At 41.9% G+C, this 23,782-nt stretch overlaps 1 protein-coding gene across 3 annotated transcripts; it reads right to left on the reverse strand.

The window, feature by feature from the left end:
- Positions 1-8,122: 8,122 nt before the first annotated feature.
- On the reverse strand, positions 8,123-23,691 carry SLC16A14 (solute carrier family 16 member 14). 3 transcript variants are annotated; one of them, XM_054166521.1, is made up of 6 exons: positions 23,364-23,690; positions 18,003-18,148; positions 17,449-17,725; positions 16,036-16,179; positions 10,618-11,610; positions 8,123-9,041 (listed from the first exon to the last, which is right to left on the reverse strand). In XM_054166521.1, exons 3-6 carry the CDS (start codon positions 17,708-17,710, stop codon positions 8,893-8,895), a joined length of 1,548 nt encoding a protein of 515 aa, XP_054022496.1. In that variant the 5' UTR covers positions 17,711-17,725; positions 18,003-18,148; positions 23,364-23,690; the 3' UTR covers positions 8,123-8,892. The 3 variants fall into 3 exon arrangements, 2 of the variants coding, with proteins under 2 accessions (XP_054022496.1, XP_054022495.1); XR_008462518.1 differs by having other exon boundaries at positions 9,011-9,041; positions 10,064-11,610; positions 23,364-23,691; XM_054166520.1 differs by having other exon boundaries at positions 8,931-11,610; positions 23,364-23,691.
- Between the last annotated feature and the right edge of the window lie 91 nt (positions 23,692-23,782).

Here is a 23,782-nt window from a genome sequence, read left to right on the forward strand (position 1 = left end):
GGCAGTTGGGCAGGAAGATTGCAAGTGCCTGCTCTTGGTGCTTCATTGACAGAAAGATTGCACATTCTGAGCTCAAGTGGTTGAATATGGGGACAAACAAGGTCACATTATTAAACTGAAGGAATAGCAAATACTCATAGAATCATAGAAAACATTGGATTGGAAGGGACACTCAAAGGTCATCTAGTCCAAACCCCCTGCAGTAAGCAGAGCCATCCTCCACTACATCAGGTTGCTCAGAACCCTGTCAAGCCTCCAATATCTCTGGGGACAGGGCCTCTACAACCTCTCTGGGAAACCTGTTCCACTACTCTGATAGTAAAGAACTTCCTTCTTCATGTCCAACCCAAATCTACCCTACTCTAGTTTCAAACCATTGGCCCTTGTACCATTGCTACACAGCCTTGTAAAAAATCCATCCCCTCCCTTACTGTAGGTCCCCTTCAGGTACTGGAAGGCTCCTACAAGGTCTTCCCAGAGCCTTCTCCAGGCTGAACAGCCCCAACTCTTTCAGCCTGTATTCATAGGAGAGGGCCTCTGGCCCTCTGATCATTTTTGTAGCCCTGCTCTACACCCTCTACATCAGGTCCATGTTCTTCCTTTGTTAAGGGCCCCACAGCTGGACAAAGTACTCCAGGTGAAGTCTCACCAGAGCAGGGTGTCAGAATCCCCTCTCTTGACCTGCTGGCCACACATCTTTTGGTGCAGGATGCAATTTGCCCTCTGAGATGCAAGTGCACATTGCTGGCTCATATCCAGCTTCTTGTCTACTGGTACCCCCAAGTCCTTTTCTGTTCTTAATCTCATCATCTCTTAGCCTGTATTGCTAATGAGAATTCTCCTGACCTAGGTTTAGAACTTTGCACTTGGCCTTGTTGAATTTCATGAGATTCACCAGGGCCCACTTCTCCAGCTTGTCCAAGTCCCTCTGGATGACATCCTGTCCCTCTGTCATATCATCTGCACCACTCAATTTAGTGTCATTTGCAAGCTTGCTGATGGTGCATTCAGTCTGACTGTCTACATTATTGATGAAGATAGTAAACAGCACTGGTGCCACTACAGACCCCTGAGGGACCCCACTTGTCACCCATCACCATCTGGATATCGAGGCATTGACCAATACCCTCTGGATGGAACCATCCAGGTAATTTCTTATCCACTGAACAGTCCACCCATCAAATCTATATCTCTCCAACATGGGGAGAAGGATGTTGTGGGTGACAGTGTCAAAGGCCTTGCAGAAGTCCAAACATATGACATCCATTGCCCTTCCCTTCTCCACTGATGTAGTCATGCAGTACCCTGCTTAATCATCCAGTATCAGACAGGAGCTTGGTACAAACACTATCACCACTCCTAGTAAGCAAAGATTTGAATCAGTCTTACATATCAGCCTGAGTTAGATCAGCCAGACAATTTTTAGCTGTGTAGATAATTTTTGTACTTGCATAAGGAATTACCAACTACATAGAACTGAGATGCTTGGAAAGCAAGAAAGCAAATAAGAACCAACAGCAAACTATTTGCTCTTGCCGTAGGATATACCAACAGACTACTACAAGCCCTTCTAAACAGTCCTTCCTTAGTTTTCCTGTAGATCCCCTCCAGATATTGAAATACAGTTACAAGGTCTCCCCTGAGCTGCCTTTTCTCCAGGCTGAACAGACCCAATTCTTTCAGCCTGTCTTCACAGGAGAGCCCTCTGATCCTCTTTGGGGCCCTAATGTCAGAGATGCCATTATTTTCCCCAAAGCATAAAACTGAAGTACCTTTCCCAGTTGTTTTACTGACTCTACTCTTGAGTAAACAGCACATTCTTTACATAAATGAATATCTGTGTGTAGACTAAATGGATATGGACAAGTTTTGCTTCAGCATTGCTGCTGTCTCAGTGTTCCTCAGCTGAGATAAGAGGTTGCTGCATGCTAGATAATGTACAGGGTTTTAACTAAAGCCTTGTTTTACTGGGCTGGCTTGCAACTAGCAACTCTTAAGACTAGTAATTTGTAGTATTTCAGCTAATGTTCAATATAAGTTATGTTATTTTCTCTAGAAACATCAAAAAAAATGAGCTGACTTTTGTAATTGATTTCTTTTTTAGGATGTATCTGAATAATGTGGGATTGTTGGGAAGAAATTTCAGACTTTAACAAATCTCTTGTCTCTCAGTTTTGGGTCATTGGAGTTTTTCATCATAATTCAGATTGCTCTAGTGTTTGGTGCCAAAGTTGTGGAACATGTACTCAGTCTCTGCCAATGTAACTGATTTCCTGGAACAGTTTCCTGTCCTGTTGCTCCTGTACATCATTTCCTTTCTGGAACTTGAAGATATTGCTAGGCTTTCTCAAGTTTTATGCAGATTTGAAATAGTAAATAAATAAACAGAAATTATTTTTACATGATTAGATTTGCTGTGCATCAATTTTTTGATTCATATCCTGTTTAATATAATCATCAATCCCTATGCTTTGCTTAAAGTTTGAGACAATAAATTAATCATCTGAAGCCAAACAACTGAATAGGTGCAATAAAAAATTAGATCTTAGAAAGTCTGTTACAGAGGCTGTGCTTATCCTGCAAACTTTTCTTGCATATAATAAACACAATGATGCAGATAATTCCATTGTAACCACGGTTGGGTGTTACATACTCCTTCCAGGGTTAAGTATTTGAAATCTAAACTCTCTGCTTTGCATTATGATTTACATTATTGGAATGTCTAGAAACTTCAACCATGGGCCAGGATCCCCTTATGCTACGCTCATTAACAAACCGAATAAATCATTGCGACCATAAGGCTTGGGCAAGAGACAAGAGCACAAGGAAAGAGATATTTTTTTTTTTTCAAGGTTTTTGTAGACCTCACAGCAAGGAACTGTAAGAAACACAGGAGAGAGCATGTTTGTTTGCTGGGAAGCTCTTTCCATCTATCAGGAGAGCATAGGAAACAGCATGAACACGTTGAATTGAAACTTTAAAGAGTGAATAACAGAAGTTGCCCGTATTGACTGATGAGAGCTAAGGAGAACCTCTCAGAGATTAATTAATAAAATAATAAATTAAGGAAGGAGAGCCTGAAAGTCCTGGAATATTGAGGGCAAATCTGTTGGTGCAAAAAGATAAAAGTCACAGGATAACTTAGGCAGTGTTGGAAAGACTTTTGAGAGGTCATCTTTTCCAACTTTCCTGGTCAGTGTAGGGTCAGGTAATTGGAGGGATGGAAAGATAACATGTTCAGAGCTGTGATCTAGGAAGCTTATTTTTGTGGGTCTGGATTCCCTAAAAGTATATTTTCTGTCCTGGTCAGAGCCTGAGAAAAGGCTGCTGCAGTAACTCAGAGGAAGAAAAGGGATTTAGACTATAGAAAAACAAAACAAAAACAAAAAAAGGAAGAGAAACATATTGCAGAGAAAATAATTTGATTCTTATCCCATAGGGGTGCCATAGGAGCCTAGAATGAGGCCTGTGAAGTTGTACAGTTACTGAAAACAGAAGTAATAGTGAGACCTGAGGAGGAAGATGAAAACAGATGTAACTCATCTGGTGTAATAGCTAGATATTCTCTGAAAGACCTCAAAGAGATGGAGTAACCTTGTCGTTGAGAGAACAGGACAGAGTACATCTCCAGATTGTAACAGGATGAGACTTCTCACAGGGTCTATATTATGTTGAGGCTATACATAGAATACATACATAGAATAAACCAGGTTGGAAGAGACCTTCAAGATCATCGCGTCCAACCCATCAACCAATCCAACACCACCTAAACAACTAACCCATGGCACCAAGCACCCCATCAAGTCTTCTCCTGAAAACCTCCAATGATGGCGACTCCACCACCTCCCCAGGCAGCCCATTCCAATGGGCAATCACTCTCTCTGTATAGAACTTTTTCCTAACATCCAACCTAAACCTCTCCTGGTGCAGCCTGAGACTGTGTCCTCTTGTTCTGGTACTGGCTGCCTGGGAGAAGAGACCAACATCCGTCTGTCTACAACCTCCCTTCAGGTAGTTGTAGACAGCAATAAGGTCACCCCTGAGTCTCCTCTTCTCCAGGCTAAGCAACCCCAGCTCCCTCAGCCTCTCCTCGTAGGGCTTGTGTTCCAAACCCCTCACCAACTTCATTGCTCTTCTCTGGACACATTCCAGCAAGTCAACATCCTTCCTAAACTGAGGGGCCCAGAACTGGACACAGTACTCGAGGTGCAGCCTAACCAGTGCAGTGTACAGGGGCAGAATGACCTCCCTGCTCCTGCTGGCCACACAGTTCCTGATGTAGGCCAGGATGCCATTGGCCCTCTTGGCTGCCCAAGATTTCAAGAAAAGTTCTGTAGAAAATTGCTGACAGTTCAAGAGCCTATGGCTGTACTGCTGTTCTTATGGTGTGGGTACAAAGGCCTTAATGAGAATGAATTCAAGTGAGCACAGGAGATTGGCGGTGGTGGTGTGGGATAACTGCCCAGCTTACTGTGAGGCAGGATTGTGAGTTAGTGTGCTTCAGGAGCAAGGTCGAAGTGCTGACAAACCAGAGATGTTCCTGTTACTTCTGGCAATGAAGATCTGTGAAGCTGGCCTGCCAAACAGCTGAAGGAAAGAGCCTTGTGAAGATGCCAGCCCTGTTTTGGCTAAAACTAGTGAAGCAAGGCTAAAACAGCAAAACACATGGCTTCAAAACAGATTTTGAAGGCTGTGATGCCCGAGCGAAAACCTTTGCCTAATTAACTGCAGTTTTAGTGTTAAAGTTGGCACTGCTCGGTGTGAGGAGCCAAACACAGCACATGCTGAACAAGTATCACTGTGTTACTCAATTCTCCACCCAAATCATGCTAAATGTCATCTATATGGCAGGGACAGCTGGGGTTATGGTAATTTAAAAAAACCACAAGAGGAACATCTCTCTGGGCGAAAAGACTACCAGAACCCACACTTACACAACCATTGATTGAAACCAAAGTCACAAGTGAGGGGGATGGTAGCACTCATGTTACAGTGCACTCTCTTCTGTGGTCACCAGCTGAGTGAGCACAGTTACAGGCACAGCATTCCAGGTGCCTGAAGGAATCAGAGATGGAATACATGTGTTGAATTTCCCTTGATGGAAAGTGAATCCTATTAAGTGAGAAGGAAACAGGAGGCTGTTGGGGTCTTGGAGTACTTCTAACCACTGATCCAGGCTGTCATACTGCTCATTAACTGCATAGGGTGTCCACTGGGGTGGCAGCACAGACCCGAGGGAAGTGGAGATCCTCATGTTAGTAAAGCTGCCAATTTCTCAGATTTTGCAGTGTCTGTGCAAAAAGCCTGCACCAAATGAGATATGAGAGGGATGCATTATCTTGTACAAAGTCTACGCTAAGCTGTATATTGACCCACCAGCTGCATGTAACAGCTGATTGGACAGGTGGTTTATAGACATATAAAATACTTAATATCACTTGTGATATATTATATAATTAAATGTGGATGCAATATATGAAACCTGTCTTCTATTTTAAATTTCTGAACCTCTTTTAGTGCAAGCTGTAATTGGGGACTGGAAAAAGGGCAAATATTCATTTTGTCAAACAGTTCCAGTAAGAGTCCTGGGGCTCTGAGGCACATCACGGTGTGAAGAAAGCACAGGAGAAAGTAGTGATTTAGCAAAATAGAGCATGTCATTAATTTAGAGATGCAGGGCACACAGAAGTGCATAAGCTTGCTGACTTCAGGGCTTTATTTCACTTTGAAGATAAAATGGATGATACAGTGACTGGGAAACAACCAGTAGAGGATGACAGAATAGAAACAACTGAAAGAGAGGAAGAAAATGGGTAGAAAGGAGGGCGGGAAATTGTTTCTTTATATATTTGTAATCTATCTGTCATTTGCAAAGTGTGTGTGAAGTAGGAGAAGGTACTATGGGAGGGCAGTAAACTTTTTGTTAGTTTAACACAAAGCCTTGGATATTCTGGAATTTAAGGAAATCCTAGAAATATAATTAAATTGCATAGTAATATAGATAAGATTTTGACACAATGAAATAATTTACCACAAATAGGAAAGCTTTCATTTCAGCAGTATTTTTAAGGAACTAAATATTTATCCCAATAGTGTGGGTTTTCATTTCCAGACTAATTTATGTATGATCTGGAATGCTGTTTTGTGTGGAATTATAGAATAGCCTTTCCAGATTTTCAAACGGGAAAAAAAAAATTAGTTTCTCCAGTCAGGACTGAATAGTGGAACCTGAAAGGCTCTGTACTTCCATCCTGTGCAACATATCCTCTCAGGCTGAACTAAACAGGTGTCTTTGTTACCTAAACCACAGCATTCCTCTGTGTAGTTTTGAGCACAAATATTCAGATGCTTTCAGTACACATTTCAAAGCATTTTAGGTTTTCATTAGGTACCATTTTTAAGTATTGCAAAAGAAGCTCAATCTCAAAAGAGACCATATACAGTCTTATGAGGAAAGGCTGTTTAGTCTGGAAAAGTGAAGACTGAGAGATCTTATTAATGTTTATAAATATTTGAAGGGTGGGTGTCAAGAAGAAGGGGACAATCTCTTTTCGGTGTCCTGTGATAGAACAAGTGGCAATGGGTACAAATCAGAACTCAGAAAGTTCCACCTCAACAAAAGGAGAAAATTCTTTACTGTGAAGGTGCAAGAGTGTGAAGGACCAGAGTGCCCAGAGATATTGTGGAGTCTCCTCTGGAGACCCATCTGGATGCACTCCTCTGTGAGCTGCTCTAGGTGATCCTCCTTTGGCAAGGGGGTTGAACTTAATGATTCCTTCCAACCCATAGCATTCTATGATTCTATGATTCTGTGATAATGAAGTCCTCATGCGGACACCACCCTTCAAGCATTCTGTGAGTTTTCCAAATATTTTTTCAGCAAAGTGCTGTATTTTAGTTTATTTTGTACTAGTTCTTTAGAGAATCAAAACAGGCAAAAACTAAAGTGCAAAAAGAAAAATCTCTTTCAGTGAGCTCAAAGACGCTGTTCCCACCAGAGGGAGCCAGGTTCCCAATGCAAGACTGGAGGAGTTCTGCATTGGCACCATTCTGACTTACAGAAGAGATCTAATTGTTATTATAAATTTCAGAAGCCATTGGAAGAAAACTCCAACAATTATTATCGGGTTTTTTCCCTGTGTTTTTCTAAATACATGACATTAAAACCCAGGCTCTGCTATTTTTAACTTAGTGGTGTACTTTTTTCATCAGATCACCAGAATGATGCGAGACAGAAAGCAAGCAGAAATTTAAAGAAAAAGTTTAAATATGGGCATATAGTGGAAGGTGTCCCTGCCCGTGGTGGAGAGTTTGGAACTAGATGATATTTAAGTTTACATGAACATTTTCTCCAGCAAAAAGGCTTATTTTAAGAAATTACTAACTGTGTGTCCATGCCACATGTTGCAGTTCACTGTTACTTCAGTCGTTTTAAAGGCCATACATAACTATCCTATATGAATGAACCAGGGGGATGTCTTACAGGTTCTTTTTCTAGCTTAGCTCATTTCCATGACCTATTTTAAAACATATCCCCGTTGTAGAGACGAAAAACTAAGAAGCTAGTGAATTGCAATACAAAATATGAATTGTGGTTCAGAACAGTTTCTTAACCATCCAAAATGCCTGTATAATGGTAATGTTTTGTACTGAACTATTTCCTATTTTTGTTCAATGTAATTGAATAATATCAATTACTTTTAAAGAATTCCAACAGCAGGTATCAGTATTAAATTAAGAAATTGATTTGTCATGGATTCATAAAGCTAGCAGCGACTTTTATTTGGTAGGAAAATGAACAGCTCACCTCTCGAAGCTGAAAAAAGTATGTCCTTTCCCACTGTACAAAACATTCTGCATTGATTACCAGGTATTTAATGATGTTTAAGAAAATAAATTTGAATATTTTAAATGCTCTATAGCTCCTCCATGCTCTGCATTATCTGCTTTTCTGGTGAAAACAAACATGACCCATCTTAGTTCATGGTGTGGATTATAAGGAGCAACACAACTGCTCATAATGCAATAGTTTAACAGGCTTTGTTATTAAACTTGGTGTTCTGTTCTTTATAAGAATGTGTCTGGCAAGTTTTGCCCAACTTAGTTTCTTTAGTGCTGTTTACTAGGCAAACAAGCCAATGTAGGAGTCAATGGCAATGTTATGAAGTTCTGCAGTACTTCTAACTAGGTAAAGCAACCATAAACTTCAGACTATTTCTGGAAACATTTTCCAAGTTTGTGAAAAACAATAATATTGTCCACACGTTGCCTGGTTTTGCTTTTATGTTTGTTTTACTTCAGGTGCATTAAGTGTTACAGCATTTATAATGCCATCTGCCAAAATTGAGAACTTTTCTTCAGTTCTGCATCACTGAAATAGTAATTTTAATACAACGAATTAACTGAGTTATTGTACTAGCATTTCAACAGTAATTGACTGGCCAAGTATGAAACAGCATCACTTCCTCATAGTCAATAACTTATCTTTTATTAGACAGAATATACAGTAGGAAACACTTATGAATCATTCATATCCAGATCAAATTGTCTTGTAGGACTAGTGTAAAATAGGAGTAACTGTACTGCAGTCAATGGAGTTGCAGTAATGGGTAGCAGTGAAACGAGAAGTAAGGGTAAAGGCTCCTAGCATCATTCCAGTTTAAAAAGACTAGCTGGGTGCTTTTGATCGTTGTATTTGCTAGCTCTAAAGTAAAAGATCTTAACTCAATTTAAAACCACACTTCTAGCAATTTATTGGCATTTTGGAGCACATCTGCTTTTCACTTAAGTACAGCTTAATGCGGGTGGTTCCATAAGAAAAACAGCTTCATACTGCTATACAATAGAAACGTGAAACAAAAACATTCTGTAAAAAGACTTCTGGAATTTGTTCTATACTTCTGCTCCTTCTGCAGGCTTTTCTCTTGTTTGTTTCTTTTGAATGCAAGGTTGTATAAGTAAAAATATTATTCCCACCATGTATAGCAAGCCAGATATGTAAAAAGAAAAATCGTATTTATGTGTGATGTCATAGATCCAACCTGAAAAACAAAGACAAGACACGTTGGTAACAAAGCTTGACAACGGGAAAAACACTGCACGTTTATCTCATGACATTTCAGACAAACCCATAAATGTATTATGGGAAAAAAGGGTGGTGACTGTCTCATCCTCTAGATGCTACAACTGGAAATGTATTAACAAAATCTCTTGTTCATTCACCAGAACCCCTCATTTAAGCACCACAGAGGTCTTAAAATAGAACTCCAGCTATGTGTCATCCAAACAAGACAAGCAATCTTCACTCTAAAACTGCACATTTTTCAAACAAGTTATCGCAAGTCTGCCTTTAAAAGAGACATTTTGGAATTCAAAACCAATTAATTCTTCCGTCCTGCAACTAACTTTGTAAAACGTCTGATATTGCAGGCTAGCTCAAATGCTGTGCCTTCTGCAAGCAAACACATTTCCAATAGCTTTCTCAAAGACTCACATAACAATAAAAGACTTTTCAAGTCAGTACTCAGTACTGCAATGACTCTTGTTCCTATCTTAACTCATTTACAAAAATACATTAAAGTTGCCTCAGAAAGGTTTCAGAACCCAAAATAGCAAAGTTCCCGCATTGCATTGCTATGTAACCTCAAGATCAGAAGCTTTGTTACTGATAACCAAATGCAAAGACATGTTCAGCACAGACTGAGGTGCTGAAAGAATTAAAACACCCCTGCACTGGATGAGCTTTCTTCTACATTATGTTGGCTCACTCAGTGATGGGGAGAGAAGGTGAGAGCATTCTCACTTTTCTGGGTTGTTTGTGCTGCTAAAAGCTTCAGCCACGTGTCATCCATGGCTGATGATGGCTGCTACAAGGTTTCTTGCTGCTTTCTTCTGATGTGTGTCTCTGTAGATGACAGCTGTATTCTGGCTACAGCACTGACAATCAGCACCTATATCTCTTTTATACTCCTACACTTCTTTATACTTTATACTTCTATGAAAAAATGTATGAATGTTTGTATAAACCTAAGTAACTGTAGTGATAACATACATACACTTCTACCTTCTGCTGTGGATGGCAGTAAAGAGATTATGAACAGTGCAGTCCCCAGAGTCGGTATTTCTGGCTGAAGGAAGGCAAAACTAGGTTAGTTAAATCAACACATCCATTGGCAGCTCAGAGTGGTGACATCCAAACACACTTTAGAGTTCTTGGAAGCAGTACTGTACTAATAACACCTGCCTACCCTGAAAACTATTCATTTGTTCATCTAGAGGCATGAGTAAATATAGTGCATATATTACACAAAATACATAAATATAGGTTAAACTTTTCTCATTTTAAAAAAGTATGTGATAACATTTTAAGGAAACATACCACTGAAAGGATAGACTGTGATGCATTTGGGGTTATTTGCAAGGATTGCAATTTGTAGTGTGTGAATAGTGGACTGGAATCCAGTGGAGGTGATCTGTGAATTTGTACACATGTCCATTCTGGAGCAGCTGTAATTTTGTTAATTACACATGCTGATAGCACATAAGAAAGTTTAATAATATAACAAGTCACAAGGTTATTATACAAACATCTGTTGGTTAGCAATTTGAGCATTTTACCTGCAAAGGGTGGTCCAAACAATGCAGATATTCCATTGGCACAAATGATGATGCCATAGGCATTTGCAAGGTGTTTAGTTCCAACTAAATCTTCGGTCACAACAGGCATTAGTGAAAAATAGCCACTAGAAAATCCAATCAGAGCACAAACCACAGCCAAGCTAACATATGTTTGCATTAGTGGCAAAGTAAGAATGCAAGTGACCAGAGTAAAATTAGCCATAAGGAAGACATTCCACGTACTGATGCACGGGAGATCAGAGACTATTCCAAGAATCACTTTACCAAAAATATGAACAATGGCTATAATGGATGTCAAAGGAAATATATTATTCTGACTAGGTAGGTTGTACTGCTTGACTATTTCTGGAAGATGAATAAAGGGGATGACAAAGCTGCTATAGGCAAACAAAGCCCAAATTATAAAGGCCACGAATACTCTATTGGTAAACAGTGATGCAGCTCCGAAGTAGCTGGAGTACCATATGGCAAAGCCCTTCCTGACTGTAACCATCATTTGGCTCACTGTCTTAAGAATGCGCAGTCCATACATACTCCTTTGACTTTGAGATTTACTTCCGATCTCTATTTGCTGAACACTGTCAAGCACTTCTTCATTTGCTGTTTCTTTTTTTTCCAGTTCTTCACTAAGGACTCTGCTAGATTTTATAGTCTCTGCAGAACGGGACAAAGCTTTTGCATGATTACCTTCACTATTTCTTCTCAAAACATATTTTTCGCTAACAATCTCTTTGGGAGAGAGTGGTCTCATAAGTGCCCCGCAAACACAAAGATTCAAAGAGATGGCACCCTGGATGAACATGGCGTTTCTCCACCCAAATTCAATACAGAGGTACTTCATTAAGGCAGTCATTAAGAAAGCTCCAAACCCAGTTCCTGTGGTGCTGAGTCCTTGTGCAAGTGCTTTTCTCTTCTGAAAATACTGCCCCACCATGACCACCGCAGGCAGATAAACCATGCCACTTCCAATGCCTATGAAAATAAAAGCCAAAATCAATCTGAACTTTTTCCCAATGAGATATAAAGTGCTTGTGCAATGAGTAGTAAAACGAAGAATAAATACTCCATTCCCATTTTAGATTTCATTTCTGTCCTGTAGGATTTTCCCAAATTTGCACTGTTCATTCCAGTGAGAATACAATACTACTACTGAACTGCTGGAGAAACTGAAACACATGGAAAACAAATCCTTTACATCAGCTAGGCATGACACTGCTGCAAACTCCCAAACATCCCACAATGAAACAGCAACACTTAATGTGGGGGACAAACATCAACAAACACTGTTTTGAAATATCTGCATTTGTTATACTTGCATCTGATTGTATTAGCAACCAGAAATGGCTTAATGGGCACAGCTTGTTGCTCTTGCCTAAGTTCACCAGCAGTGATGATCCAGGCTCAGTTTCTGTCCTTGCCTTGTAACTGTGGAGACACAACGACCATGAGATATGTTTCAAGAGTGAGCATGGGGGCTTAGCCTGGTGGTGGGACCTTGGATGGCTACCGGGTTTTGATTTGGGAAGTCCAGTGGAGGACCACGGAGTAGCTGCACAGGTATATTCTTAAAAGGTAGATCTGCAACTTTGTGCAAAATCTCTCACTTCTAATTGTAAGCCAGGGTATTAATGGTACCTTGTTCAATCAGAAAGTGTTGAGGGCTGTGCAAACACACCACTGAAGTTAACAGTTGCCCAGTTTTTCCTCACAGCAAATTCCTGACAGCAAGGATTTGGACAGGAAGAGGTATATGCTGCATATGCTTCCAAATTCACTACGATCATAATTTAGAAGACCGTTCTGGGCTTAAAAGTTCTCTTGAATGGTAGATAATGTAGCTGCATGCAGCTACAGTGTGATCCAGCCATAAGTGAACTGGAGAAAGGGTGTTATTCCAGCAAAGCCTTAACAATCATGGCAGTGTACTGTGGTCAGAGCTGAACCATTTTGCATGTTAGAAGTATCTATATTTATTTGCTATGCAAATATATGATTAGGTTTTTGTACTGCAAAAGGTCTCCCTCCCTACACCCAGCCAGGAAGTCTCTCTGCCTGCCTGCTCGGCCCAACCTCTCCTTCACTGCTGTGAGCAAACAGCACAGCCTCAGTTACTGCACTTCCCCTCTGCATCCTCAGAAAGGGCATTTTATTTCTTGAATTGCTTTATCTTTTGATTCTGTGAGCCGCACAGCAGAACACAGTCTAATCCCATCGAAAGGCGTGCTACCTCCTCGGGTCAGCCCAAGGCCACAGGCCTCTCCACACCTTTCCCTCACAGATTTCTCATCCTAGGCTCGACCCAGCGGCAGGGCCGGCTCTGCTCCCGCCTCGCCGCAGGCACGGCCCAGGCTTGCCCTGGCCCCCACCCACAGGGCCTCTGCCGCCAACAGCTCCAGGCACACATCCCGGGGCCCCTCAGGATGGGTGAGGGGGGACAAGGCTCCTCTGTCCCCACAGGGAGAACTCAGGGAGCTGCGATGACGCTGTCAACCAGGTTAGGGGACACGGCTGTGAGGAGCTGAGGGAGGGGAACCACATTGACAGAAGAGGCACTTTGAGACTGGAAGTGAGGCAGCAGGATCATAGGGATGCACCATCTGAGGGCACCTGGCACAGCAGGTCACCAGTGTGGAGAACAGGAGCCACCCAGAAGTGCTCAAAGCTGGAGCCAGCCATGGTAAGTGAACAGCAAGGGAATGGGAGTAAAGTGAAGGGGGTTTGAGGTGATGAGTGACTGAGATCCTGAGTGCAGGGCCTGGAAGTGGGGAGATGGAGAAGGGACCATGAGTGAGGGGAGAGTGAGTTGGTGGTGAGTGAGGGGATGGCAAGTGAGGTGAAAAGGGCATCTCTGCAATTGGATGAAACATCTTAGGCATGTACACATTATTTTTCCAGCCAGCATTACTCCTGCAACAGCATCTCACTGCTCTGCCTCATGTAAATATTTGCCTCATATTTTGTCTGAAAATATGGTTTTCGCCCTTCTTTAAATTCTCAGTCTCTGCTTTTTTGTCTGACAGCTTGTGTATGCTCCTTCTGAAAAGCAACAAGGTTTGAGAAAAACTGTAGATTACTGTCTGCTTGATTATATTAAATACAAATGGAAACAGACATTCCAAAAAGGGCACAATCTTGCCTGTAATTATTGTTCTTTGTTCAGAAATGTATGACATTACAGAAATCTATGGTATGGTGGTATAACAAATCAACACAGTGATCCTTGATAGTTTCCATTTTATCCCATCCACAGAGCTAGAAGAAAAACTTATGTCTAGAAATTCTGCAGATTTTTATGACATTCTGTGAAAGGGTAGGTTGAAGGAATAGAGGGTACTGAAGCTATTACTAGTATTGTGCACAATTAATTTTTTTTCACATCACTTCTCTCTGTAACATATAACACAGATAACACGCTTCATCTACAAACATAACTGGCCACGTTATTCGTGGAGTGAGTGATATTTTGAAGCCACCTGTATTGCTCTGTGTTACTCAGACAATAATTAAAGACCAAATTTTGAATTTCTTACTTGGATCACTTTAACATTTTTGTTTCATATTTATTAACAGTATCTCTTTTCAGAAATGAGCCGTGAATAAAATGGAGTAGTGCTTTAAGTAGATAATACTGGATTAACAGAACCACAGAATCCCACAACAGGGGTTGGAAAGGGCCTCCAGAGATCATCTAGCCCAACCACTCTGCTAGAGCAGGATCACCTAGATCAGGTTGCACAATAATGTGTCCAGGTGGGTTTTAAAAGTCTCCAGAGAAGGAGACTTCACACCCTCTCTGGCAGCCTGCTCCAGTGCTCTGGCACCCTCAAAGTGAAGAAGCTTATCCTTATGTTTATGTGGAATCTCCTGTAGTCTAGTTTGTACCTGTTGCCCATTTTCATTTCACTGGGCACCACTGCAAAAAGCCCATCTCCATTCTCATGACCTGTCACCTTTGGATATTTACGTGGACTGAGAATATTCCCCCTGAGACTTTTCCTTTCCAGGCTAAAGAGCCCCAGACTTCTCAGCCTCTCCTCGTCATAGATCTGCTCCAGTCACCTAACATCTGCATGGCACTCCATTGGACTCTTTCCTGTCTTCTACCTAACTTTCTTAAAGTAACTGATTTTTTTTCACAAGAGCCAACATTTTGCTAGAAACTGAGCATTTAAGCACTATGGATCTGTTGATTTCAAGAAAGATGCCTAAACATGCTTTTGAAATTTTGATTGGGCTCTTATACATCAAAAGGTATTCTGGAGACCTAATTCCAATAAAAAAATTACAAAATACTACTTCTTTCAATGATTTTGATTGCAAAAAAAGGCAGCAAGGATAGTTGCTATTAATTAGTGGCTATTGATGTAATCTGAATGTCTTTTATAAGAAAATGTGTATGAAATGTGGCCCCATGCGTTGTTCTAACTGAGGCTGGGACAGCGTTCATTTTATTCATAGTATTTCATGTGGTGCCATGTTTTAAATTTGTGACCCAAGCACTGCTGATAACACAAGCATGTTTTAGTATCAAGCCTTTTTCTGTTCCTTGTGCAACCCTGCCAGTGAATGTGCTGAGTGTGCACAAGAAGCTGGGCGGTAACACGGTGGAACAGATGACCCCAGCTGACCAAAGGGACATACCATACCATATGATGTCATGCTCATCAATAGAACTGGGGGAAAAGAAGGAGGAAGGGAAGACCTTGGGAGCTGTGGTGTTTGCCTTCCCAAGTAATGGTTACATGTGATGAAACCCTTCTTTACTGGAAATGGCTGAACACCTGCCTGTCCATGAAAAGTAGTAAAAGAATTCCTTAATTTGCTTTGCTTCTGCATGCAGTTTTAGTTTTACCTATTAAACTGTTTTTATCTCACATCCACCTTTCTAATTCTTTCCCCATCCCTCTCCAAAAGAGCAAGTGAGCAGTTGTGTGAGGTTCAGCTGCCTACCAGCAGTAACACACCACACTCTTTTAAAATGGATTTTAAAGCATTACTTAGTTATCATAACACGGTCTTTTATTAACATAGAGAAACTCCCGTAGAAAACATTTGCTGTTTATTCCTGTGACAAAGAGAGGAGTTAGTTAGATATGTAATTTAACAGTGGCTTAATATCTTTATATGCCACTTGTTAGAGTTTGGGTTACATAATTATTCTAGTTAAAAATGTCCTCTAATAAATACAGCTGGGAGAAACCATCTTCACACAGTCGATTTACATGTCAACAGAAGCCATTGGGCCCAGTCCACTGAGTAAGTTTTCTGCAAACATAACAGATTGTAAAGTGTGAAAGAAAAGATGGAGTAACTTCACAGTCTCTTTCCTCATCCAGATCACCTTCAAAGGAATCAAAAATAATAGGAAGAATTTCCAAGTGTCAGTAGAGTTCTTACCAGCTGTTACTCCAAATGTAAGGAAGAGGCAGTGCACATCTGAGGCATAGGCACTCAATATCCACCCTAGGGCATTCAACAGCCCTCCCATTATTGCAGTCTTGCGGCACCCACACATGCCAATGAATAAACCAATGAAAGGACCTGTTCAAAAAAAGAAATGGAAAAATGTTACCTTATTTAGTTAATTCTCTGCCCTTTATAGCAATTTTTCACATGAAGTTTCTCAATGTTTTAAAGAAATTGCTTAACATCAGACTACTCATGCAATTTGGAAAGAAAAATTAAACCAACTGACCAAATACTTAGCAAATTCCCACAGGACTTAAAATCAAAGGAGCCACCTGAAGAAAGGACAGTTCAACCTGAGGAAGAATCATAGCTCATAGAATAACAGCTTAGGGACACTGGAGACCATCTACTCCGATCTCCCTGCCATGGCCAGGGAAGCCTCTCAACTAGATTTGGTTACTCAAGGACTCATCCAGCCTAGCCTTGAACACCTCCAGGGAGGGGGCATCCACAACTCCTCTGGGCAACCTATCCCAGAGTTTCACCACCCTCACACTGAAGAACTTCTTCCTAAGATCCAGTCTAAACCTACCCTCCCTCAGCTTAAAACCAGTCCCTTTAGAACTGTTGCTAAACAACCTCATGAAAAGTCCCTCTCCAACCTTCTGGTAGGTGACCTTCAGGTATTGGAAGGCAGCTATAAGGTCTGTCCCTGGGGTCTTTTCTTCTCCAGTCTGAACAATCTCAGCTCCCTCAGCCTATTCTCATAGGAGTGGTGCTCCAGCCCTTGGATCACCTTTGTGGTCCTCCTCTAGATTCACTCCAACAGTTCTATGTCCTTTTTGTGATGGGGACACTAGAACTGGTACCTTTCTCAACATCTGGCTAGAAAGTAAAGATTTTATTTCATTTCCAGTGGAATGAAACACAAGTTTTTCAATATTCAGTTAGGGATATAGAAGTGTCTACATACATATGTACACAAATGTATCCCTCCAGGTATATTTTTGGGTTGAACTAACAACTTAAAAAGTAAGTTTAAGTTCAGCTGCCAAACTGAGATATAAGCTGTTGAAATTCAACATTTTCTCCTCCCAGATAGAATACAGGGAGGACCACAAACTTCACATATCGTGTGTTTTCTTAATTTTAGTGAGACCTTGAAGTCACAAGCATCCTTTCCTGCTGATGCTGTCTCCTGGAGTTACTGTCATCTTTGCTGTGGTTCCCTTTCTCCCTCTAACTTGCGAAATTTATCCTGTTGAATTTAAAAAGGCAGCTCAGGAGAACTCGGGCAGCTCTGTTAAGAAAGTGGAAAAACTACAAAAATAATTGGGGGATGAGTGGCAAACATATTGTGATAATCTACATAGTTTTCAAATAAATTATGCAGGAACATACCTACAATAAGTGTAATGCCCATGCTGAGGGAGCTAACCCACGCTGTTAAGCCACGACTTTGATTAAACTCTTCAAGCCACTCTATGTTGAGTATTCCAAGGGCCATTTGGGATCCCATGATAAGTATGTGCACAAGGAAAGAGGAAAATACAATCATCCAAGCCCATCCTCCATCAATGTTTGGATTAGGCTTAACTGGTTTACTTCCAACTTTTGAGTCATCTCCAAAATCATATCCAATATCCTCTCGACTAGCATACATCTTCTCCACAGTATTCTGAAATAAAGTAAATGCCAGTACATACCTTCAGAATAGGTACAAAAAGATAAGGTAGTGCAGTGTGGTTACAGTAAATAGCATACATCATACATCACTACCGCATTTCACCGCTGTGCTTTAGTGCCACTGTAAAGTTTCTATTGCTCAGCCATAAAATGCTTAGAAAATTCTCTAGTAAATGCTTTTATGTAGCTTGTTTTCATGGTTTTCTGTGCAGGAATATTTACAAGTTAACACAGTAGACTGCATAATTTCCACTATATACTTCACTTACTTGTAGATGGCTTCAAGCACTCACTCTTCATGGGTTGACTGTGGTCACAAAAATAGTCTGGTCACTCTCAATGTGTTCTTTCGCTGTATCACCTTCTAGTGTCTGTCCCGGTAAGATTGTGTGCTTTTGTGTTCAAGCTGATAAAACTTGGGATATAAAAAGGAAACCTGTAAGAGGTATGTAGATGAAGTTACTACATCTTTTCAGAGGAAACCAGTTTTGAGATGCCAAAAATAAGTGATCCATGGGACAGCAATGTACCCTTATGGCTAAGAGGGCAGATGGTTTCCTGGGGTGCATCCAGTGTGTCCAACAGGTCCAGAAAGGTTTTCCTACCCCTCCACTCTTCCCTGGTGAGACCACAACTGGAATACTGTGTCCAGTCTTGGGCTCCCCAGTTCAAGAGAGAAAGGGATCTACTGGAGAGAGTCCAATGGAAAGCTATGAGGGTGATTGCAGGACTTGAACATCTCTCTTATGAAGAAATACTGAGAGATCTGGTTAGTCTGGAGAAGAGAAGGCTGAGAGAGGATCTAATCTATTCTAATTAATGTCCATAAATACCTGAGAGGGGAGTGTCAGGTGAAGTTAGTATCCTGTAACAAGACAAGAAACAATGGATACAAGCTGGAACACAGAAGGTTCATTCTCAATATGAGGAGAAACTTCATTATGGTGAGGAGCAGGCTTCCCAGAGAGGTTGTGGAGTCTCCTTCTCTGGAGACCTTCAAAACCCATCTGGATGTGTCCCTGTGTGTCCTGCCCTAGGTGATCCTGCTGTGGCAGGGGGGCTGGACCCAACAATCTCTAGAGGTCTGTTCCAACCCCCAACATTCTATGATTCTATGAATCTTAGCAGCAGAAAAACAAGAGCAAAGACAGAAAAAGATAAAGATTTAAGGTTCTTACTTTGCTTACATAAATTACAACAAGGAGATTGTATATACCTCTCTGGAAAGCTTTTTATTAGTCAAATTGACTGTTTGCTATTATGCTTTTGGTTTCCATAGTATTAATCCATGTAATAGTGCTAAAACATAAATGAATGTTACTCTAAGTGAATATGAAAATAATTTCAACTTCCTTTTTAACTGATTAACAGGCAAGGCGCAGAATCTCCCTCTGATTTTTGCTGCAGCATATTGAAACGTTAGCCAACTGTGAAGCACCACATAGGTTTCCATGGAGACTAGAAATTTAATGATACAAATTCCCAGAAAGAGTAACTTTTTCTTTTTTTTCCTTCTCTTGAGAAATAAAAAGAGCCATCAGCTACACAACAGTCAAAAGAGAGAAGAAAGTTATCAACAATTGTTTTGAAAAGCTCCTTACATATTCTTCAAGCTTTCAGAAGACGTGCCTCAGTTGGCCTCTCCCTACTGGAAACTGCCAGTGAGTAACTCAGATTCTGTACTAACTGAAAATTTGATCTCCTGTCTTTAAACTTGTCTTTACACATGGGTATATTTTGCTTATCAAATTACTACCTTTCCAAACTATTATACTTTTTTCTTACAGCTAGATAAACATACAGAGGCCTTGAGATATTTCACACCAATATGTAATGAGAGCTGACCAGTTAAAGCTACTTTCTGCTCCTTGCACAGACACCAGTGAAAATCTGCCAATACATATAACATCTCCTGACTGCCTGGTCACTCATTTACCTTTGCAGTTCAGTGCCACATATCCCTTACTTGCAGTGCTGGGAATTATGTGTAACTAAGAGCAGCTTTAATAGCAGGTTCCTCCAAGAGCACACTGATTTGTCTCACACAGTCAATTGGAGCTAAAATTCCTAGTATCAAACATTTCATAGATGGATACTTCTTTATGGACTACATTGTCATTACTCCTAACTTGGCCATGGAAGGTATTTGCCACACAGTAAAGAAGAACAAGAGTTGGGCACATTTAACACCTGCCAGAGCAGCAGAGAAGCTGGAACCAACTGACAAGTCCACACCTGGGTGACAGTGGAAACATTTACTGAAATTAATTTCTGGATTTTTCTTTCTAAATCAAGAGGCAGAGATAATGAACAGGTCTTTCTAGAGGTCCTGCAGAGTGTTTGAGGCAGGAAGGGTAGCAAACAGGAAGTCAGAGTTTTGCAGTGATAGAGTCTTTTTCTTAATGTAAGAGGACAGCCTGGGATAGTCTTAACTAAAATCACATGTCATCATTTCTCTGCCAAGGGTAGGTCTTAAAGATGACATCTCAGATTTTTGCTGTTAACATACTTGAAGCTAGGTACCCTGTAATGTAGTTTATGTGACTACCTATGGAGGATTCAGCCCACATACAAAAGAAATACTAATTGCATAAAGGTAATAAAGATTCTGAATAATCATGCTAATAGGAAATAACAAAAAGCAGCAGAATGAGGAAGAAGTAGCAGAGGAAGAATAATTGCAAGCTGTTAAACATGCCCAGTTCAAAATTAATGAAAACATATACTGGATATTACAGTGTATCTTAGATAATGGAATATAAAGTTATGTAACTGAAGATTCAGCATTAGGATTAAAAGTGGAGCCTTACCTTTCTATTTCATGCTTTTGACTGGTTTTGTATACATCTGAATACTGGTACTAGATACAAAAATTTTCTTCTTTGGACAGGGAATAGATCTATCTCTTATTCTGCTATTTAAAGCAAAAATCATTGAGATGCAAAGATATGACACTGATCTTTGCAGTCGTATTGACAAAATGGGCTTAGATTAAGTAGATGCAAGTTAATGTCATAAATGCATCAACCTCCACAAATCTTCAGAAAATGCATATATTTTTCTCTTTGGACCAGATTCTTGCTTATTATCAATTTTAGACTATGAACTTCCCACTAAGGTCACAAGTTCAGAGTGAATATAGTTGAAAACAGTGCAGGTCTTCTCCAGTAGTTGCACAAACTCTCAGGCTCTGGATAAATGAAGCACTGGATCTCTGGATCCTCTCTCCAGTACTGACTCATCACATCTATCACACCAGAAGAAATGCACTTACCTGCTCTCAACCTTCTTCCCTCACCAAGGGGAACTGCCATGAACACAGTACTACAGAAGGTAGAGAAGCCCAAGAGGCTCTTTGCAATTGTGCAATCCTTGCAGAGAAACTGCAAGGAAAAGGACAGCAGCTGGTTTGTAAAGCAAGCCATACCTTCCCAATGAATGAGGTAGTGACAACTCATTCACAGCACCAGTGGTTCAATACAGCCCCTCACAAGGGATCACATTTAATAAAGGAGAAGCTGGACTCTTCTATAGTCAGCTGGGGAAGACCTAGATTTTTTTATTAAAAAAAAAATAAAAATAAGGCTCTTTTTTTATTGTATGCATACATAGTATGCAGGGCTTTTAGAAAAACTGGCCCAAACATTAGTGCCCACAAACATGCTGAGCTGTTTTGAAAATCTGACTCGTGGGCTATTTTAGAGACGAATGCAGGTGCTGTATAATAAGACGAAAGCTAGCAGCAAAACACTCACATTCACTGCACCATCAGTGGAGCTATGGTTTTCTAGCTTGTCATTCAACTGGATCATCAGAAAAAAATCTGACCTCGCTATAAAAGGTCTGTATGATGAATAATTTATGAATATTTGAGTAACCTTGTCCAGTATCTGACTTGCCTCAGCATTAAAAAGTATAGAACAAAACCATAAAGGCACTTCCAATGGATAACTCGTAAAAAATGATTTCTGCTTCACAGTATTCACAGTAGGCATGCTACATGTGTTATTATTTGTCTTTTGAAGACACACAGAAAAAGACATTGTTAAAACAACATTATTTTGGGCACCAGAAGTTTTGGAAGTATAACCTCAGCTTGCTAATACATTTAGCACTCTAGTTGTTGATGACTTCACTGGAGATGTAGACACCAACCACTTCTGCAGACCAGCGCCATGATGCAAAACTGCACACCCAGCAAGGAAAACCAAACCGAGTACATGCTTAAAGGACTGTGCTATTTGCCAGTCACCAGTTTGCATGAGGTCAGGAGCAGTTCAATTTCCAGACCTGGGTTGCTGCTTTCTGCTTCTCAGTGTTGTTTCCCAAATTTTGCTTACAAAACTTTTCCAGGAGACACCTTGGTGCTGTTCTGCCTCAGTGTGAGTGTGAGTCCTATGTCCACAGGGACAGCAGAAAGATGCTCAGATAGCAAACATTCTTATCACCTTGGTGCCAAGCATGGCTTGTATCAGGTGATGTACCTTTATTTTTGTAAATAGTTACAGGCTGTTACAGGACCACCCGGAGGCACAAGGGTGGTGCACCCTCAAGATAGTAACTTCTGGAGCTTGGCATATCATGCCTTCCTCAGCATTCAAGCTAAGCTCTCCTATGTAAAGCACTGCTCAGATGGTATCCTGGGATGCATTAAGAAGAGTGTGGCCAGCAGGTTCAGAGAGGTATTCCTCCCATTCCACTCCGCACTGCTGAGGCTGCACCTTAAGTACTGCGTTCATTTCTCAGTTCCCCAGGTCGACACAAGGAACTACTGAGAGAGTCTAACAGAGGGCCAAGCAGATGCTTAAAGGACTGGAGCGCCTCCCTGACAAGGACAGGCTGAGAGACCTGGGGCTCTTCAGTCTGAAAAGAGTGGACTGAGAGGGGATTTTCACAACGCTAATCAGTTTCTGAAGGGTGGGAGTCAAGAGTATGGGGCTGGGCTCTTTTCAGTGGTGCCTAGTGACAGGACGAGGGGCAGTGGGTTTAAACTAAAGCAGGTGAGGTTCCACATAAATATATGGAAGTAAACATTTCTTTACTGTGAGAGTGCTGGAGCCCTGGAGCGAGCTGCCCAGAGAAGTTGTGGCGTCTCCTCTGGCGACTTTTAAAACCCGCCTGGACATTGTGATCGTGGGCAACCTGCTCTAGGAAAACGTGCTTTATCAGGATGGTTGGACTAGATGACTCCTGGAGGCCCCGTCCAACCCCCACCGTACTGGATTTCTGGGATTCCATGGGCAGGGTTGCTACTCCCCGAGCCCCAGGTTGCCCCAGGGCCAGCGCTTGTGACCGAGCCCGCTGTGTAGGCGCGCGGTCCGGCGCCGCCTGCAAGGGCTGCAGGGGCGGCGGGGCCGGGCGGCGCGCGGGAGCTGCGCGCAGCTGCGGGCGCCGCCCGCCCGTGGACAAAGGATGGCCCCTGGTCACCCCGCGCGGCACGGCGGGACCGCCGCCGCCGCCCCCCGGGCAGCCAAGCGCCTACCGGCATCGCGCCGGGCCAGCCCAGCCCGCCTCTGCCGCAGGCGATGCAGCTGTCGCGATGCAGCTGTCGCGTTGCCCTGAGCACGCCCATGCCGATGCCGCCGCTGCTGCCGCTGCCGGTGCCGTGCGGCTTCTTCCGAGGTACTCACCGCGCCGGACCCCGCCAGGGCTGCCAGCCAAAGCGGCGGAGCCGCTACGCGTACCAGGTGCAGCTGCGGGCTCCGCTGTCCACCTGCGCCCCTCTCCCTCTCCCTCGCCCCGCTCAGCCCCGGCCCTGCTCGCTGCCGCGGAACTTATTTTCTGTTGCAGTCTGGCATCGGTCTTGAGCCTCTCCCAAGCGAGGCAGCTCGTCTTCGGCACCGCCTTGTCTCCATTCCCCGCGATTTCAGTTCTCCACGCTCCCTCATTCCTCCGATACCGGCTGATTCTGGTTTGGCAGAGCTTTGCAGCCCTCTCACAGGCACACTCTGCTGGCTGAACGGAGTTCCTTGCCGCACAGGTTATCGCCCACATGTAGAGCTGAGAGTTAAAGGAGATCATCCTATAAAAACATCTGGTAGCAAGATTT

The sequence above is a fragment of the Dryobates pubescens genome, chromosome 13, assembly GCF_014839835.1.
Source record: "Dryobates pubescens isolate bDryPub1 chromosome 13, bDryPub1.pri, whole genome shotgun sequence".
In the NCBI taxonomy this organism is placed as follows: Eukaryota; Metazoa; Chordata; class Aves; order Piciformes; family Picidae; genus Dryobates; species Dryobates pubescens.

Bases quoted from the DNA above. Each gene is read 5' to 3' on its own strand.
- SLC16A14 (XM_054166520.1), bottom strand. From the start codon at position 17,710: ATGTATGCTAGTCGAGAGGATATTGGATATGATTTTGGAGATGACTCA. The intron at 16,180-17,448 runs GTATGTTCCTGC...TTTTTTGAACAG, and splicing joins GGGCATTACACTTATTGTAG to GTCCTTTCATTGGTTTATTC. The intron at 11,611-16,035 runs GTAAGAACTCTA...TTATTTTCATAG, and splicing joins TACATTTGGAGTAACAGCTG to GCATTGGAAGTGGCATGGTT.